At 44.0% G+C, this 19,940-nt stretch overlaps 1 protein-coding gene across 1 annotated transcript in view; it reads left to right on the top strand.

Annotated features, from left to right (window-relative positions):
* Positions 1 to 584: 584 nt before the first annotated feature.
* The window catches only part of ATP11C (ATPase phospholipid transporting 11C (ATP11C blood group)), a 219,053-nt gene continuing 199,697 nt past the window's right edge, over positions 585 to 19,940 (top strand). The window contains exon 1 of the mRNA XM_077489893.1: positions 585 to 1,065. Within this exon, the coding sequence (XP_077346019.1) occupies positions 1,039 to 1,065 (27 nt within the window). The 5' untranslated portion in view covers positions 585 to 1,038. The remainder of the gene's footprint in view (positions 1,066 to 19,940) is intronic.

Consider the following 19,940-nt stretch of genomic DNA (forward strand, 5'->3'; position numbering starts at 1 on the left):
ATTCGGAAAATCTCTGAAGATGAACGGTGCCTGTGCCGTGTGTCCAGGTGCAAGCCCCACCGTCCAAGTGGACATAAGGCTGCACATATTAGAGGGCCCCTCGCGGGCTCACTTCGCTCGGCTCTTTTTATTCTATGTCCACTTGGATGGTGGGGCTTGAACCTGGACTCACAGTGCAGGCGCCGTTCATTTTCGGAGTCTGCTTGTTATGCGCAGTACACAGCGGACACTATCTGACGGGGGACACTATTTGACATGACACCGTTCTGTACTGTAATGCGCATACCGGACACTATTCAATGGGGGGGGGGCACTTCTCGACAGAACACTGGGTACCGAGCACCATGGAAACAAGGCATGGTCACAGGCATGCACCAGTGTATTGCTCAGTGTAGTTATGTACTGTGGTTGGCAGTATTCTATGGGTACAAGGTCTTCAGGAAGCTCAGGCAATTAGGCCACACCCACATTGTGTGTACACAGACACACACACATGTCACTCAGTGCAGGCGGCCCCATTACTCCGGGTTCAGACACCTGATCGGCGGGGACCTGCAGGGGGCGCTGTGACTTCAAGAGTTCCGTGTTGCTGTGCGAGTCCCGCCCCCTCCCGGAATAAGCACGGTGTGCGCTGACTTCCTGGTTCCCGTCTTCAGCTTCCCGGTACCGTACACTGAGGGAAGGGCTCGCCGCTCACTCACCCCGCCCAGCACCCTACAGAGCGGCTGTCCCTGTGTGTGAGCTCCATGGCCAGAAAGCCGCTCCTCCTTCTTCTCACAGAGGGGCGGAGCCAGCAGTGATGGTAGTGAGGGGGCGGGGGAGCCGGGGATTCCGGACTGAGCTCCTCCACTACTCGGCTCATCATTCATTGTGGGGAGGGAGGGAGCGGTGATCCCCGGGGGGACGGCTGTCACATGCTATAGAGACCCCTGTAGTGTGGAATGCTGTGATCAGTGCCTTACGGGGGATCTCCTATACAAAGCCGCTGATCCTCATACACCCTCCATGCTGCCTTCATCCTCCTGAGCATCCTCCGCAATGTTCCGGCAGATCTGCAATCGTCTGGTGAGTGCTGTCATCCGCATTGTACAGTCTTGTCATCTTCTAGTGTCTACAGCCTGGAGAGCTCTGAGCCCAAGAGCTGACAATCTACATGATGTATGTGATCAGAGGAGCCTTTGCTTGACCCAACGTGTGTTTATTATTTATAGCTGGACCCGGGCAGAGCGCTGGGCACATGGGCGACACACATACATGGGATCTGCACCGATCTGCCCATCCAGTCTTCAGATTTACACAGCTCCGTCGCCCAGCACAGCCTCGTCTGGCATTGCAGGAGACCCGAGCTTTCCTAGCTGCAGTTCAGTGATGGTGGCCATACACGCGTCAGTAAGTGGTCGATCTCATCCTATAGCAATATTCAATCTATACGCCACACACATGGATGGGGATTTCGATTGATTGCTAATATCCAATCATAAGACGTCTTATCGACTCTCATTCCCACCGTCTTATCGATGGAGATCGGATTGTATCCATGCAAAGCATTGTCCTTCCTGGCCAATCATCTTGGGTTCATCGAATCCAATCTAAATTGTAAAGGGTAGAAGTTCTGGCAATTGAGCTGTTTGCGGATTTGATTGAATGACACATCGTTCGGAATAGAGAAAAAATAAATGGAAGCGTGTGTGGCCATCAGTCCGCTTACAGGTCTTGTCCCGTCCCCAGCCTGTGATTGGTCAGTGAAAGGTGACATTTCGCACATCTCTGGCACGCTGCTCTCTCCTCCTGTCAGCTAGCGCTCTGCACCACAACTAATTGGCTGCTTGTGTTGCCTCTCCCTTTCTCAGTCTGTGCTCTGTTGTGCAGGATCTGACACCAGGTAAGAATTAGGTACCTGCACTGCTTGCAGTTTAAACCAGGGGTCTCAAACTGGCGGTCCTCCAGCTGTTGCAGAACTACAAGTCCCATCAGGCATTGCAAGGCTGACAGTTACAAGTATGACTCCCACAGGCAGAGACATGATGGGACTTGTAGTTCCACAACAGCTGGAGGGCCAGTTAGAGACGTCTGCTTTAAACATCTAGGCTGCAATCACACCTGAGAGATGCACATTTTTTTGCAATCACGCAGGGCATCACACATGACACATCACACATGACACACGCGCCAAAGCAGCTCATGTACCCTTTTTTTTATTTTTATTTTTTTTTGGCACCAAGCCCCCCACTTTTTTTTTTTTTGTGATAAAATGCGGAATTGCAACCTGTGATTGAATGCCATTAAGACATGATGGCACTGCAAGTGTGATGCACATTTTGCATTTTTTTGTTTTGTTTTCTTTTTTTTTAAATGAAGTGTGAATGCGTTCTTTAATGTCAGCACTGCATTCATTTGTCTTTTATGTCACACAAGGTGAACAATGACATGATTGGACTATCGGCAACCAATGGTGGTGCTATAGATTATAAATCAGTGGCCAGGATTGTAGATTTCCTGTACATTTGTCATAGGACTAAATGTAAAATCACAAGCATTCTATGGAAGATTAGCAGATCGGTGTATGGCACCCAGCGATGGTTCCCTGCACTCTGCTGTGTAGATGGAGAAGGGTTCCTTCTGGTTCCTCCTGTGTTTATTACTACAGATGTGTGTACAGGGCTGCAGTATAAGTTGGCGCTATGTGTCAGACCTTGCCATCTTCCATTGGCAGAGCTGCTGGGGCCGGCCGTGTTGCCGTGTAGTAAATTGTAGGCAGCGATGTTTCCTGGGTGACAGTTATTCCAGGTTGACTCCGGAGCATGCCATGAGCATGCCATGCATTCACAAGTGTCACCTCTTCATTAAGTCATCATAGAGGTGGGAGCTGTTTGGGTTTGTGGCCTTTGTTTTCATGTGTAGCTTCTAATAACAACCCCTCGCTGTGCAGATGACTTTCATGTCTGCTGGTGGTGAAGATAATGATCTATTTTCAACATGTTGCCTTTTCTTTAGGGTGTCCGCTTAGCTACTTTGTTTGCCTATTTGTGCTAAGGAGCCGTCACATTTTTTATTTGGTGTCTCGTCTGTCAGCACATTCACTCTGCAGTGTGGTTCTTGGTGTTTCCCTATTCATTCAGCACAGTAGGTGATGGCAGAATGCTGTTTCCTTTCTCCATTGTTCTTGGTATGTTCTGAACACATGGCAGAGCGCTCCTCTAGCACAGCTACGGTATAATGTACAACCGCTATGTTTACTGTAGCCAACATACACCCGGACCACATATTACACCCGGTCCACATGTTACGTCTTCAACACTTGCAGTTCTAATGGATTGGACGTCGGTGTAGAGATCAGAGTGGCAGGTTGTGATTTCTAACCCTAGTCCTAGATCCTATTTATACAATGCTTCAGTCTTAGATCACGGCATGCAGTCTTTTACATGCTATTATCCTAGAACAACGTTGCCAACAAAACGTAACAATGTTTGTAAGAGGTGTGTGGGTTTTTTTTTCCTGCTGGCATCCTGCCACTTGTTTGTGTGGTTTGATTTTGATACCAATCCTAGTACAAAAAGGTAAGTAAAGATTAGAATTTTATTTTTTTGGTAGGATAAAGGGGGCAACATTTTAGGGGTATTTTATATGATTTAAGGTTACCTCCACTTTCATAAGGGGGAACAAAAAAAATAAAATACATTCATACATACATTTTTTTTTTTTTTTTTTTTTTTTTTAATTTATCTTTCTCATATACAATTGCTACACAAACCTTATTGTAATTAAATGTTCCTAAAAATTTAATTTCCTTTTTAGTTCTGCAGCAGCTGTATTTCTGTAAAATTCAATGCAATACAGCAGGGATATGCAATTAGCGGACCTCCAGGTGTTGCAAAACTACAACTCCCATCATGCTTCTGCCTCTGGGTGTCATGCTTGTGGCTCTTGTCTTGCTATGCCTCATGGGACTTGTAGTTCTGCAACAGCTGGAGGTCCGCTAATTGCATATCACTGCAATATAGCAACCTGATGGCGTTCTGTACAAATGTAATTTCCTGCCTGTGTAATTGGCTCACTGATTGGCTCAGATGGCTGCACTATGATAAAAGTGAGATTTGAACCATCCTCTGCAATATTATTTTTTTTTTTGTTGTTGTTGAAATCCTCTACAAGGGTCAAATACTTCTAAGGCCCCTATACCAGATGTTGGGCAGTGTGCATAGGTGTGCCATCCGGACTGCTGCCAGCAGGCTGTCAAACTCTGAGAGGCAGACAGTTGCTAGAGCTGGACAGTGCACCAGCGGTATGAATATTTAGGGCAGGATGTTCCAGAGACCATTGCCCGGAACACAGACTTCTTGCGTTCCGGGCATTCATCCCTTGGTGCATAATGCCCTTACAGCTAGGTGTACCCCCCCCCCCCCCCAGAACTGTCAAGCCACAGCAGCTGTCAGCAGGGTTTGACAATGCACCTGTGCCCTATCTTGTGTCTAAATGCCCCCGCTATGAACACTATACAGCGCTATGTTCTGGCAGTGGGTTAGGCACTTCCCTTCACACAAATAGAACAACACCAAGTTGGGCTAAATGCTGCTCAGTCATTCATGGGCAGCTCTGTAGTCTGCGAATGACTACAACACTTCCTGATTGATTGGCTGAGGTGGATATAGTGATATCATCTGTCCACCTACAGCCATTCAGAGGAAGCTTTGTATTGGTTCAGCAGTGCTCAGCCCAACTCAATTTTGTTCCACGTGTGGGATGGGAAGTTCCTGTCCTACTGCTGGAATACAGTGCTGTATAGTGTGTGTATGTGTGTGTGTATATATAGCTGACGGTACATACAGTTTATATAGCATGCCCAGCAGACACCCCTGTTGGTGTAGAAAATAGTTTGGACCAGCTTGGCCTGCTCTGACCTGTGTGCCTGGCTGCAGTTTTCATACAGTAGCCTTCATTATGCCATAATGAGCCACTCCTACAAGGAGGCAGAACACACTCACTATAATCGGGTGTTGGTTACGGTTACCTGTGGTGCAGCAATATGCATTTCTGTAATGCACTGTGCAATGGTGGTGGTGCCGTTCATTTTGAATAGCACCCCAATGCACTTGGCGTTCATCCGTTACGCACATGCATTGTAGCACACCACAACAGGTGGTACTACCATGCATTGTTCCAGGACAAATTGTGCTGTGTACTTTCTGGTCTGTTTTGTGTGCTGAATTGCAAATGATCAGGCCGCTACAACGTAGCGTTACAGAAGACGTAACGTGCATTAATTGCAGCACACCGGACTGTGGAGATGAGGGTGGCACCTAAAAGCAATGTTTGCTGTACCATATTTGTTTTGAAATGTAAATTCTGTAGGGTCTGGTTCTATTTCACCATTATCTCAGCTGTGTAGAAAATGTTGGCCATGAGTGGGAAACTTGTATTATGAGATGAACTGTAAAGGTGGTTGAGGACTAATGAGGATCGGGAGTGAGTGATACCAGAAGACTGCAGAGCCTCTCATCAGTGACTTTGCCTGGACAGCCTCTGTCCTCCGTCTCTGCGGATGCTTTGTATCTAAAGAGCTCTTATGTCTTTAATATGTTGTCATGTATTTCCAACATATCTGAGAAAACCCCAATATGTGTGTGGATATTAAATGTGGCGGCTGCATTTTTATTTTTTTATTTTTAGTTGTACCTGGTGATCCTGCCAGTAACACACAGCCTGTCTGAGGGTGACAATGCTCACTCAGGCTGCATTCACAACTCAGTGTTTTGAATCGCAGGCAGATTAGTCGCAATTCTGCCTGTGATTGCAAAGCGCTGAGGTGTGAATGGCAAACTGCAGAACGCACATTTGAGATGTCATTAATTTGAATCGCACCTAAAATGACGTTGTGTTGTGTGATAAATCCACTGCAATTGTGGCAACAAACTTGATGCTTGTGGCCCAGAAAAGTTCAAGCTCTACTTTTTGGGCGACATGCTTCACACGATGCGGGTTGCTGCTATTGCAGCATGATTTATTGTGTGACGATTTGTCATATACACCTTGGCGCTTTGAAATTTGTGGGCAGAATCCTGGCAAATCTGTCCGCAATTCAAAATGCTGAAGTGTGAATGAAGCCACGATGCTCACTCATCTGTGGCGTAGAAGTGTCACTGCTCTCTTGGGTTGCACTACAAACATCTTCCCATCTTCTCACTTACTTTATATCGAAGGGAGGTTCATGGAACATAACTGGTTAATCTGATAATATACAGTAGTTTAAAATTTTAGTTCAGAACATTGGCTAACGGATCGGTGGCTGTCTTTCTTTTACATCATTTTGAGAAGTAAACCAAGATAACATCATTGCCATGTATTGAATTATTGTGTACATATGCAGATGGTAGTAGCAATAGTTTGGGGTGTGTAAAGCTGAGTATACATTGGAAGTTGTGTGGGGTGTTTTTTTATATATTTTTTTTTAATTTCCAACCAGCAGGCCGAACAATTTGGGGGGGAAAAAAAAACCTGCTTATTTCTGCATCCACACTAGAGATTTGGGTGCAGGGATCTCCCCCACTACTATTGTATACCGACAGTGAGGACAACTCGCCTTCCCTATCAGAATACACTGATCAGCTCTGCAGCCATTGGCAGCATCGGCTCATTAAATACTGGTTTTCCAGCAGGTCCCTTCAACAGAAGCTGGTCTAATGATCGGCTTCAGTTGAACAGAGAGGGCTACACACAGATCGAAATTCAGCCTGTTCCTGCTGGACCAGTCAAATATCAATATGTGCATACACAGCTTTAGGCTAGGGGCCCTGTTGTAATTGGATAAACTTCTAGGCACTTATAAAGATCTGGAGACCGGGGTCATGGTAGTCTTCCATGTGCACCTAATGAGTGTAGGTATAAGGTCTCTTTTTCACATGGGGCAGATCAGTGATGACCTGCCCCGTGGATATCCGCTTGCTCAGCGGGGATCGCTCCGTTGATCCCCTGCTGAGCAGGAAGAAGACGGGTCCATCTCTGTACACTGTGCAGGGACGGACCTGTCGGAGTACCGCTCTCCTCTATGGGAGATCTGATGACAACGGACCGCAGAGTCGGTTGTCACCTGATCCGATGACGGATGGAAAAGTAGGTTTTTCCTCCGTCACACTTTTTCGGATCGGAGTGGGTTGGTGTCAGCGGACATGTCACCGCTGAAATCCGACGCTCCATAGACCCCTATGGAGCATCGGTTGAGATCCGCCTGAGAAACTGACAGGCAGATCTGAACGGATCGGCCGTGTGAAAGAGGCCTAAGGCTCCATATGGATGATTTAGGGAATGTACGGGCGGGTAGGAAGAGGGTGTTGGAGCTGCAAAGGCAAAGAGGTGGGAAAAAAAGAAGGTGAGGGGGTCAAAATGAGGGGTCCCTAGGGGTTTCGGCCCATTATGAAATCCTATGGATAATAGAGAATCACAAAATCGTGGTGTTTGGGCAATGGGTATTTTTCAGTACTTGCAACAAATATGCTTAGCCTGAAAAAAGAAAATGAATGCAGCCAGCACATCTAAGGACTGGTAGTGTGCAATATATTCCATTTTGGTTTTAAAGCGGAGGTCCACCCTAAAGTGGACCTTCCGCTCATCGGAACCCTCCCCCCCTCCGGTGCCACAATCGGCACCTTTCAGGGGGGAGGGGGGTGGGGGGTGCAGTTACCTGGATAATCCAGGTAACTGCACCCACTTCTGGGATAGCTCTCTGCGGAAAGGGGCGTAACTTACGCCCCTTTCCGCAAGTGCCCGCCCCTTCCCGCAAGTGCCCCGCTGCCTGCTGGGAAACACACAGATCCCAGAGGCAGCGGGGAGCGTCCTTATTGCGCAGCACGATTCGCGCATGCGCAGTAGGGAACCGGGAAATGAAGCCGAAAGGCTCCATTTCCTGATTCCCATACCCAAGATGGCGGCGGCAGGACCCGACAGACGACCTAGAGATCGGCTTCGGGTGCCGACATCGCGGGCGCGCTGGACAGGTAAGTGTCACTATTTTAAAAGTCAGCAGCTGCAGTATTTGTAGCTGCTGGCTTTTAAAAAAAAAAAAAAAAAAACGCGGAGTCCCGGCGGACTTCCGCTTTAATTTTGTTTTTGCTTTTTAACTCCGAGCAGTTGGGCACAGTGTGATGTTTGTGTGTAGGGTTGTGTTTTTTCTTCTTTTTATTTTTTTTTTTGCTTCTTTATAATGTAAGGAGGGAATGAATTTATATTCACTAAAAATTGGATGTGAGCTTTATGCACTTTCAGTTTGAAAATTCCACTATGAATTGTGGAGTTGTATCTTCTCATAATCTATTTTATATTTGCTGAATTGAGTAGGAAACGATGGGCTGGTGGACAAATTACTAAGTGACTACATTCTGAAAGCTTGTAACTACAACAGTGATTTTACCCAGAGAAAAGAGAACCTGTACCTGTTTTTTGTAAAAGAAATCAATCCATATTGTTCACTCTACACCTGATGCACATAGCAGATCACTGCATTGCAGTACTGAGTCTGTGTTATTTCTTGTGCTGCACTATTGGTCATTTGACTGCTGCCGGAGTTTTGATTATTAGAATTTTTGTCTTTGTTCCTGTTGTAGACAATTCCCCTCACTTCATTTACATGCATGCAGGTTTTTTAAGTCCTTTTAAAGAAGTGCTAAAAAATAGGTGCATTTACGTCGGAGTTTTTATTTTTTTTATTTTTTTACTTTATGTACCTGTTTGGGTCGTCTCCAATGCCTAGTCCCCTCTGCTGCATGCTGTCACTTCAGGATAGATTAATATCTTTTGTAACCTTGGTTTTTACGATTTTATATTTATTTTATTTATTTATTTTTTAAATTTCAGTTTTTAGCATGGAGATAGAAAAGAAGAGGTACAATGTGTTATATAAAAATATCAATTGTTTGCTACATAATGCTTTAGCAAACTAAATGTAATCCATATAGGGTTTAGCTGAACTTAAAAGTTAAAAATGAAGTGTCCAGGCTATAACAATTTTTAACAAGCAGTAAATGAGCTTCAAAACAAACAATCACTGCCAGCTGTAGCTGCAGTCACTGTGAACCAATAAATTCTCAATTTTCCCAAAAGAAGCCCTTATTTATTTTTTTGGTTCCCCCCTTTTCTTTGAGATTTCTTCTAACTTCCTCTGGTGTCTGAGACAAGAAGTGAAGGGAAATTTCCCCATTGGCACACAGGCAGCAATTTTTTTTTTTTTTTTTTTTTTTTTTTTTTTATAATCAAATGCTAGATTTGACCCCCCCTTCCCTACCCTTTTCATAGATAGAGAAAAAAAAGTTCTGCCTATACATACACTGTACACCTGAAAGTTGTTATGACTACAGTATACACTCTACATGTGGTTTTTGATTTTTACGCCATTTATTTTCAATCCCACTGTAATGCCCATCTGCCACTTATTTACTGCACCACACCGCAATGCACACTACCGCATGTTGTGCTACACTGCGTTTGAAAAAAAATGGTGCTGGTCTAATTTTTGGCTGCTTGGTGCATTGGCAGCTCATGCAAATGAATGGGCTGCCTTAACTACGCAGGTTACAGTGCAACGTGTCATTATTGCACAGCAATGGTCTGCCTAGGTTTGAATGGACCTGTAAAGTGTTAGAGTAGGGAATGATTAGATCCCTTTTCAGGTTCTCATTGGTGTCATTGACCCTGCTGGGGGTATTGACTCTCTCGGTCTCGCAGACCACTACCACTTGGATTAAAAATGAGGGGAGATCAACATTTTTAAGATGTCATAGGAGCAGGAATGGAGAGGAAATCTTCCAATGGGGACACTTGTTCTGGTGATGATTTCCCTCACTATGGGGAATTTTCCACTCACTACCTGTTTGGTCTATTGCAGGGGTTGGCAACCTGGGGCCCTCCAGCTGTTGCAGAACTACAAGTCCTATCATGCTTGTGGAAGTAACGGCCAGCCTTGCAATGCCTCATGGCAAATGTAGTTCCACAACAGCTGGAGGGCCCCAGGTTGTCTACCACTGGTCTGTTGCCATGCAGCTCGTTGGCAAACGTACCTCAAAGACCCACACCAAAGAACAAAGCGGACCTCTCCTTGTTCCTCATCAGCTGGGATCTCCAACCCCACTAGACCTTCACTCCTCTCTGAAACCTGCTCTGAGGGGAATGAAGGTGTAGAATTAGATGTGTCAGAGCCAAGTACTTGCGGGCACTCTGCTAGCAGTACACCCACGTCCGATTTGTAGCAAATTTCCCTGCCCCAGCTACTGGACCTTCGAAAGAAGTTCACTCCCAGCCATCCACATGCCCAGCGGTTGAATGCTAGCTTGGCTAAATAAATGGATAGCAAGTAGAGGGAAATCTCCCCATTGGTAGACAGATGGCAGGAGATTTAATCATTTTCTGCTCTATCCACAGTGTAAAATAAAGCATTCCTGATTAATTTTATTATTATTATTCAGGATTTATATAGCGCTATACACAGTTTACGTAGCGCTTTACAATATAAAAAGGAGACAATACAGTTATAATACAATAAAATATCCACGGATTAAGAGGGCCCTGCTCCAGAAGAGCTTACAATCTAGTAAGGTGGGGCAGGTGGTTCAAAAGGTTGTAACTGTGGGGAATGAACTGATGAAAGTGGTAAAAGAGCTTAGTTGGAGATATGATGGGCTTTCCTGAAGAGATGAGTTTTCAGGGATCGCCTGAAGGTGGCAAGAGTTGGGGATATCCGGACAGGTGGAGGTAGCCAGTTCCAGAGGATGGGAGAGGCTCTGGAGAAATGGAGATGAGCATGTGAGGAGAAGACGAGAGAGCTTGAGAAGAGGACGATTTGGGTGATATTTGGAGACAAGATTGGTGATGTAGCTTGGGGCAGAGTTATGAATGGCTTTATATGTTGTGGTTTGTATTTTGAATTAAATTTGCTGGGTGATTGGGAGCCAGTCTAGGGATTGGAGGAGAGAGTTGGCAGACACTGAGCGGTTGGTAGGTGGATAAGTCTGGCATCAGCATTCAGGATAGACTGAATAGGGGATCGCCTATGGAGAGGCAGGCCAATGAGAAGGGAGTTGCAATAGTCAAGGTGAGAGATAACGAGGGAGTGAATGAGGAGCTTGGAGGGTTCATTTTTTAAAAAGGGGTGAATTTTAGAGATGTTATGAGATGTTAGATGTGACTTTAGATATACAGTACTTTCTACATTTCTGTTATAGTAAGCAGCATCTAACGAGCAAGGGAAATGATGAGCTTTTAATTATCCACTGATACAAACCTGCAGGTTACTCCATCCCATATAATATGCTAGCAATGTTGAAGAGCGAGTTTCTTCTACACTCTGCAGATGTCCCCGGGCTGCTTCTGTGTTTTAACTTGATTATCTGTAATATGAATTGGTGGAAAACACTCTCTAATTATGTTGACATGTAAATGGATTGCCTTTACATTGAAATTGGTAGAAGTGTGTGTTTGTGTGTTTTTTTATTTTATTTATTTTTTTATTCTTGGTAGAAGTATTTTATAGGTCCATACAAATGTGATCAAGTCTTCACTCTCTCAAGTGTGGGCAATTTTGCAATCGCTGTTTAAGCTGCACTTTTCAGCCGTCAGCGAGACGCCTTTAGCCTAAAAGGGGATAAAAACTCCTGTGTTATGGCCCTTCTGAAGTGCTGCCCATTCGTTGCAATGGGCAGTGGCGTTTTGCCCCAAAGATGCTGCTTGCTGGACCTTTTCTAACATCCCGCAAGCGCACCGCCCCAGTGTGAAAGCGGTCATTGCAATGATTGGGAGGCAGTTTTCAGGCGCTTTACAAGTGCTGTTTCTAGCGCTAAAACGCGCCTTCTCCTCATAATAAAAAGTTTTGATTCAGCATTGTATTGTATTGTGTGTGTGTGTATGTGTATATGTGTGTGTGTATGTGTGTATATATATATATAATTATAAATTGGTAAAAAAATTCTTTACTAAAGTGTGGTGGTGTTGTTGGGTGTGTGGGGTTTTTATTTTTAATGTCCCATTGTTGGGTCATAATGGTCCATTTCTGTATGGATCATGTAAGTGTACCTAAAACTGGACAATTGTGACCCACCTGAAATCCCATTCTTGTAAATTGATCTGCTAATCCCTCAGTAGAACCAAATTATTAAGTATCCTGAATGAAATCTAGTGCTTTACTCTGTTTCAACAATGAAAGTAATTTAGTTTTCTCAAGATATGTTGTCAGCACACCTCAAATGCCTCAGAGAATTCACCTTCACGTCACCTTTCATGTCAAACAATTACCTGTACGTTCCAGCTTGTCTAGTATGATAAAAAGCAGTCCTTAATGCTTAACTTCCCGGACATGCCTGTCGGCTGTGTGGCCTCTCCCATACCTGTTTTGGAGGACTTTTAGAGCAGATGAACCCATCACTGCTTGCAGCCCTCGTCCCATTGGTGGATGTTGGACATGGAGCCGCACGAGTGCCGGAATGAGCGCTCTGGCTTGTTTAAAATCTGTGCATGCGCGTGCTCTATCTCTGGGAACCACACTAAGCTCAGCCTCTGCTGTGACAGATGGAGAGGGCACTGCACATGCTTTGAATGAGCCAGTGTAAGTAAATTTCTGTAATGAAGGGATCATGCGTCCATGGGTTGGCCCATTCTGCCATTTAGACAGTTTTGCAGACAGGCGGCATACAGGCCGCACATGGCCTACAGGTATGCCTTGGATATGTAGGCATTTTTTTTTTTTTATACTATAAAATTAGGAATGAATAAGTGTGGTGTGTGTATATATGTGTGTGTGTGTGTGTGTGTGTGTATGTATATGTATATGTATATGTATGTATATATATATATATATATATATATATATATATAATTTTTTACAATGTGATGTAAAGGTAAACTGTCATTTTAAATTAAAGTTGCCCATTATTCAAACCGGAAACCTCACAGTAACCAGCTGAAGGGGTCCTGTTAGAATCACAATTTTGTGATGTGGTCAGCTGTTGGGGATCTATTATTTATTATAATAATCTGTGTGATGTCACAAGTATTCACACAGCCATCACAAATATTCCACAAAAATTGCCTAATATATTTATTTCCTGTGATCATAATATAGTGTTTTCATCAATCAGGAAAATGGCACGTTATGGACACTAGCTGGAGCTGATAATTATAGGAAATAAATATATTGGGCAAATTACAGCAGTTGTACGCAAATGCTTGAGTTTCGCACAACAAGTCTTTTAAAAATGGACCCCTTTGATGTTTGGGTAAAAACAGACTTTGTTCAAGGTGTGCGGGCAACATTTATATTATTTATGTACCTGTCATGTTACTGGATCCTATATTTGCTCAATTCCAGCAGGGTTTGTATTGGTAAATTCTGAACAGATTACGTTTCTCTCTTTTTTTTTTTTTTTTTTTTTTTTTTTTTTTTTTTAGCAATTTCACAACTCATTCCAGGAAACACAGACTGTCCAGTTCTTTTAACTGAAATTCTGGCTTATACCCTTAAAGAAGACCTGCAGTCTGCTTAAATAATTTGTCATAAAAACATCTTTGCCATTCTGAAACTTCCCTGCAACCAATTTGCATATTATTTTAAATCTATACTGTGATTCCGTACTTGCCAAATATGCTGCAGAAATCTCCCTCCACTAAGTCTGGCTGCAACCCTTTTAACTGTGGTCAGCTGAAGCTGCTGCCTGTTCACTTCCTGGATTTACACAGTCACTCTTCCTGCTCTGTAGCTCTCATTGGCCCCCTTATGACTCGCCCCTCCTCCCTTCCTGGCAAGCTCAGGAGAATGAGAGAGAGAGAGCTGTGCATGATGTCATAAGCAAGAATGACAGTGATGTGACGAGAATGACAGTGACATGATGTCATAAGCGAGAATGAAGTGAGAATGAGAGAGAGAGAGAGCTGTGCATTTTTGTCACACAAGAAACAGGAAGTGGGCTGTATAAGATATTTACTGGCAGAAAAAAAGAAAAAGGTTTTACAATCCAAAACAACAAGGATTTAAAGTGGTTGTAAACACACTTTGACCTACAGTTAAGCCTAGATTAAGGCTTACCTGTAGGTCCAAGAAATATCTCCTTAACCTACACGGTTTAGGAGATATTTGGCGAAAGGCAGGCACCGCTGTCTACGGCGCATGCGCCTTGGACAGCGGCGCACAGGTGCACTGAGCGCGCCACCGTCAACTGCGATATGCCGTGCGTGGCGGCTCCTGTGCGCATGCACGGGAGCGACGTCATCACGGCTTCGCTGAATGACAGCAGCGGAGCGGCGAGACCCACCGAGAAGATGGACGCTCCGGACTACAGGGGACAGCGGTGACTTCGCTGGCTCCTGTGTCAGATAAGTGACACATAATGGACTACTATGCGATGCATAGTAATCCATTATGCTTTACCTTTGCAGGGAATCAAAGAGGAAGTAAACCCATCAGGGTTTACTTCCTCTTTAATAGATGGGAAGATAAAATTACTGAAGTTCTGCTTTTAAACTAGAATTTTTGTTTTCGAATCAAAAGATCAAGACTTACCTTATTGTAATTTGTCCCGAAGATCAATTGGTTTTTCTAACCTGCAGCCTTTGCACGGTGCCTGCGTTCAGTGCAGTGCCTGCGTTCAGTGCGGTGCCTGCTTTCAGTGCGGTGGATGCAGCCTTCTGTGTCTTGCAGCATGAGATATAGTTGTTGTTGTCATTGATAAATATTATACATGTGAGAATATGGAGACCTGGAACTATATTGATGACTTGTCTCATGTATCTCTCACAATGGGATAGACTCCCAACAATAGTTGAATTGACTTCATTTTAAAAAGAGGTGCCTGTGTTAGTTGTATAAACTAGAAATGTGTTCACCGGTACTTTGGATTCATTTGTTGTCCTCGTGTTTCATATTTAATGTTGGCTTAATTTGCAGACTGGCCAAGATTCAAACCATCTATGGGCAGTCTGTACCAAAATCGATCCAGGGATTGACTGTGGTACAACCAGCATACTGGACCTCCAATGTGACAGCCACTGTCACAAATTGGGAACCGCACAGCATGTAGAGCTCCGCCCACACGTCTGCGTCTTTCAGCGCTCTGTGAGTGAATGAACTACAAGTACTGGAGCTGCAGGCATCATCCCGAGATCTCCACTCCAGTCCAGGACGTCCTATGGACACAAACTTTAATAGCCCTGTAATCTATTTTTCTGAAATATATTATTATTTATTATTATTAATAAAAAAAAAAAAATATATATATATATATAATTTATTTTTTTTTTCTCCTTTTTTTTTTCTATCCTCTGTGATCTCTCTCATTTTTCGTACAGCTGCCAGCGATAATCGTGGTCTTCTCCTGGAGGGGGTGCCCCCCCCCCCTCTGCTGGGAGCAGACCATTGCTTGGCAGAAGGGATTCCCCCTGTCAGCACTGTCTGTCGGACCCTCTATGACCTGCCTAAGTGACTGGGAATCAGCATCATCTCATCTCATCTACTATTGACACAACCATGCGGCTGGATGAATGAGATTATGTTTTGTGTGTGCAGAGCAGATCCAGGTAGTTTTACCTACTGATGATGATGTCTTTGTCTTTACAGCTGTGCTTTTTTTGTTAAATAAATGATCAGACATTACAGATATATATTTATTTTGCTTGATGTGATCTAAGATATTTGTTAATGAGATATTGTCTGCTCACAAATGTACTGTATGTAAAGGGTCGATCTCTTACAAGCTGCTTTTTTTTGCTTGCGTACAAATGATAAAAGTTGCAGATGTTCATCTTCTCCCTCATTGACCATCTGTGATATAACCTTGTGTTAGGGTTGCCACCTTTTCTTCACGGCGCACAGCAATTTGGTTTTATAGTATAAACTATACATATATTTTGCTATTTAATAACATTTCTAATCATATGAAGTGAATAACAAGAGTCCTCCTTTACATCTGAATCCACAGAGTTCCCATTTTACATCTGAACTTGTAGCGTTCCCTTTCACTGTAAGGGGGGACTCTGCAGACTCTGTAAGGGGGGGGGGCTCTAATATAAGTGATGCTCTGGGAACCCTGATTTAAGGGGGAACACTGAGAACTCTGATGTAATGTGAATGCTGTGGCTTCTGGTTTAAAGGGGAACTCTGTAAGGGGTGCTCTGAGAACCCTGATTTACCTTGGTGTACTCACTCAGGCGCAGGAAATAGAAGGGGGAGACGTCACAGAGAGGGATGGATGGTGAGCTCACTCACCCCTTGCCAGTCAGCACCTCTCATCCAAATGTATCTGAGGCTGCTGCACTTCAAATTTCTCACCCCCACATTCCTTTTCTGAGGCACAGTGCCAGGGATTAGAGTGTGGGCAGACACGGAGGGGTAGGGCGGAAGGAAGAGGCACAGATCTGGCCCTCTCTCCTCTCGTGTCAGTGGGGGAATTGTTAGTGCTGGCTTTGGGCAGTGTGAAAGTGTAACAGACACTCTCGGCGTGGACAACTGCAGCCAGCAACCCTGCTGGAAAGCCATAGACCAGTCTGAATAATGTGTCTGGGTTTCAGGCAATCTGAAACCCGAACTGTCCGGGTGAATCCAGGACAGGTGGCAACCCTACCTTATGTAGTTGCCATTAGATACCTTCTTTTAAAGTGAAATTCTTTTGACTGAGGAATGTGGACCGGTCATCCGGTGTAAAGATCCCCTGGAATTTATGGTGTCCCTCCTCTCCTTTTTTTTTTTTTTTTTTTTTTTTTTTTTATTATTTTATTTATTTTTTCCTGCTCCGGGAATTAAGTGGTTGGAAAGGCAGAATCATTTTTATCTTAATGTGTTTTGTGTCTCCCTCCTGGAGGAGCCTGGAGCGCTGGCGGGGATCCAAGAAGCTGAGGATCTGGGCAAAACCCTTGTCGTGCCACAAAACACACGAAAGCGGCGAGGGGAAATAAAAAAGCTAAATGCGCCTGCCAAAATCTGGTACTTGAGCTTGTTTGTGTTTTTGGAGCGGAGCGAATGAATGCAGGTGCTCCAAAGACGCACCCCTGAAATCATACAAGAAAAAAAAAGGCGACACAACAGTGTGAATGGGGCCTTTTTTGTATATTTTTCTGTGCAGTGTGAGGTTTGTAGTGATTGGTATAGGTGGAGTGTTTCCTGCCCATTGTGGTTGGTGCTATCTCTTCAGATACTGCTCTGGAAGATTCTTGTAAAGGGAATTAACTGGGAAAGACTAATTCAATTTTCGTTTTGATAAAATGTCATTGTCTGAATGTCAGGCTTGGCTTGCTATCTTAACTAGTTCTACTTGATATTTACTTGGTACACACCCTGTTCATGGCTGGCGTGGGACAGCCATAAACTGAATGCCTTTTGTTCCATGTGAAAGTTCTAAAATGCAAAACAGAACGCAGGTGTAGTTGTTACAGTATATTTGCATCTTTTATTTCAAACAAATACAAAGATTTACTTTATGTGTTATATTGCATGCTGTCATTTATTTATTTTCTTTACCAATCAACTAACATCTGATAATATAATCTCCTATGCCCTCTGTTTTAAAGGATATGTTCACATTTCATAACGTGTTACACCCATATTCAGGGTGTAACATGCTATGAAATGACCGGCCCCCTTTAAATGCAGCCGTGTGGGGCTCCACCCATGTTAGGGCTGCATCACTCATTCACAGTATTTGTGGTCTGCACGAGACCTGCAAGGCGTCAGCGATTTGCCGATCCTTAGTGCAATGCTTTACAGGCTGCTATACCAAAAAATAACACATGCCTATATAAATTTTTGTATAAAGGTAAACTTATCTTTCACCTCCTTGGCTGCCAGGCCGTGTGCTCTGGCTGGACCATTTTTGCAATTTTCCCATTTGCTTTTTTTATTTTTCCCTTGCAGCTTTCAGTTTGTCAAATAATAAGTAGATTTGACAAAATTCCTACTAAATATGAAAGCTTAACCTCCTATTGCGGTAATTTTGTAAATTTAAAATTGTGCATTTTTGTGAAATGGTGAAAATCAAACGTACACAACTGCAAATATCCACATTTCTCTAAAATCTAGAGGTTTTCATTTTTCACTTACAATTTTATGAGTTTGTAAAATACCCCCCAGACCATGCTACAGATTTACTTATTTTATTCATTGTATGGAATGCCGATGAGCGTCACTTCATTTGGGGGGGGGGGGGGGGGTTACTTAAGGTTGATTGCAGCAGTAGGGGGGGGCAGTTTTGGGGGGCAGTTTTGTGGTTATCTTTAGCATGTGGCTCCTATGCAATTGCTGGCGGAAAACATAGAGGAGAGTAGCCGGTAATTGCAAACAGGGGATTGGGAAGGGCGGGAATGAATCGGCTTTTGAGGGACATGGGTTTGGCGGGAGAAGGGGGAAGGGGACAGTTCGGAAGCTAGCGGAGGGGAGGAAGCAGCGAGGGAGAAGTGACGGGCACAGCAGCGGAGGTGGGTTGGGTGGGTGTCACATTTTAGGTTAATAGCTCTGATCAGTAACTTGTTAGCCACTAATCAGAGCTAATTTTGTTCAGCAGGATCTACTGAACAGTTCTGATATAAGCTCATGGTCACTGGAGTGAGTATGAGTTTACATCAAGAGGAAGAATGTCTGGTCCATGCAGTATACAGACCTGGCCAGCTGGAAGCAATGCTGTAGGTCCGTTGGCAGAGAAAGGGTTAAAGCCCCAATTACCCAACTTTTATCTAGCGTCCGAATAGGGCTAACTTTGCAATAAATGCCAAAATATGACACATTAATAAACATATGTAAATATTACTTCCAACAACAAATATATAATATCACGTTAAACAGAAAAGTCCATTCTGATATAGGGTGAAACTGGAGATCCCAACAACAGCTTCAGTGTAGAAAGACTGTACCTGGCACCAATGTGATCAAGCCAAGCAGCTTTCCAGATAATGTTGACCATCAGATTATAGAGTAGTCACAAGAAGCTTTCTGACGATATGTCCGGGACTCGTGGTCACTCCAATGAAGGGGAGAATGCAACTTTAAATCAGATCACCATTAATTTCATGAATCGCACACAGCTAAAAGCATCAGCGCAAATGCATCTGAGTCATCCTTGTGAAAGTATAAATGAATAGGCAGTTGGAACGCAATAGTTATTACAAGTGCGCGTTCCACTCTTAGTTTGTGGCACGCAGGCTTATTTCTGGGATTTATAGCATGCGGCTGTCTTTTTCACCATGATGACGTCAATTGTGACGAAGCACGCAGGGCAGGATTTGTGATGTATGAGGTTACAATGCTGGACAGAGCGGCCGATTTTGTTGGTTTTGATACAAGCACTTTTTATTCATCATACATGTGAGTGTATTACCCTAATAGATTCAACTTTTCTATGCGTGTATTACACTATGGGAGCTTTTTTATTTATACTTGTGGATGATTTAGATGCATGTGTGCTGTTACGTTTGGCTACTGAGTGGTTCATAAAGTCGATGTGGAACCTTCAGTATGCAGCTCCCATTGCAGCCCCCCCAAATACTTACCCAAGCCTGGTCCTGATCTAGCGATGTGCACAAGATCACCTGCTCTCCCGGGTTTCTGCCCCCCAATTGGTTGAGACCCATCACAGCCAGAGAGGACAGAGCAGTGAGTCGGGCCAAGCCCCATTTCTAGTGTGTCTTATGGAGACTCGGAGTGAGCCTTGGGAGTGAGCAGGCACAAGTGCCCCATTGAAAGTGGCTTGCTATGGAAGCACTCAGAAAAGAGGAGCATCGGTGGAGGACCTGAGAAGATCGGGGGTGCTCTGTGCAAAACCATTACGCAGTGCAGGTAAGTAAAGGATGGATGCTTTTTTTTTTTTTTTTATTATTTTTTTTTTTTTTTTTTTTTATAAGTCGTTAATATCACTTTAAGTTTCTTCTTTTGAGTCCACCAGGGCTGTCATGGCCTACTTAATCAAGCAGACCTTTTATCCTCTGTGAGC

The sequence above is a fragment of the Lithobates pipiens genome, unplaced genomic scaffold, assembly GCF_037356315.1.
Source record: "Lithobates pipiens isolate NorthernLeopardFrog02 unplaced genomic scaffold, aLitPip1_a1.2 Scaffold_1, whole genome shotgun sequence".
In the NCBI taxonomy this organism is placed as follows: domain Eukaryota; kingdom Metazoa; phylum Chordata; class Amphibia; order Anura; family Ranidae; genus Lithobates; species Lithobates pipiens.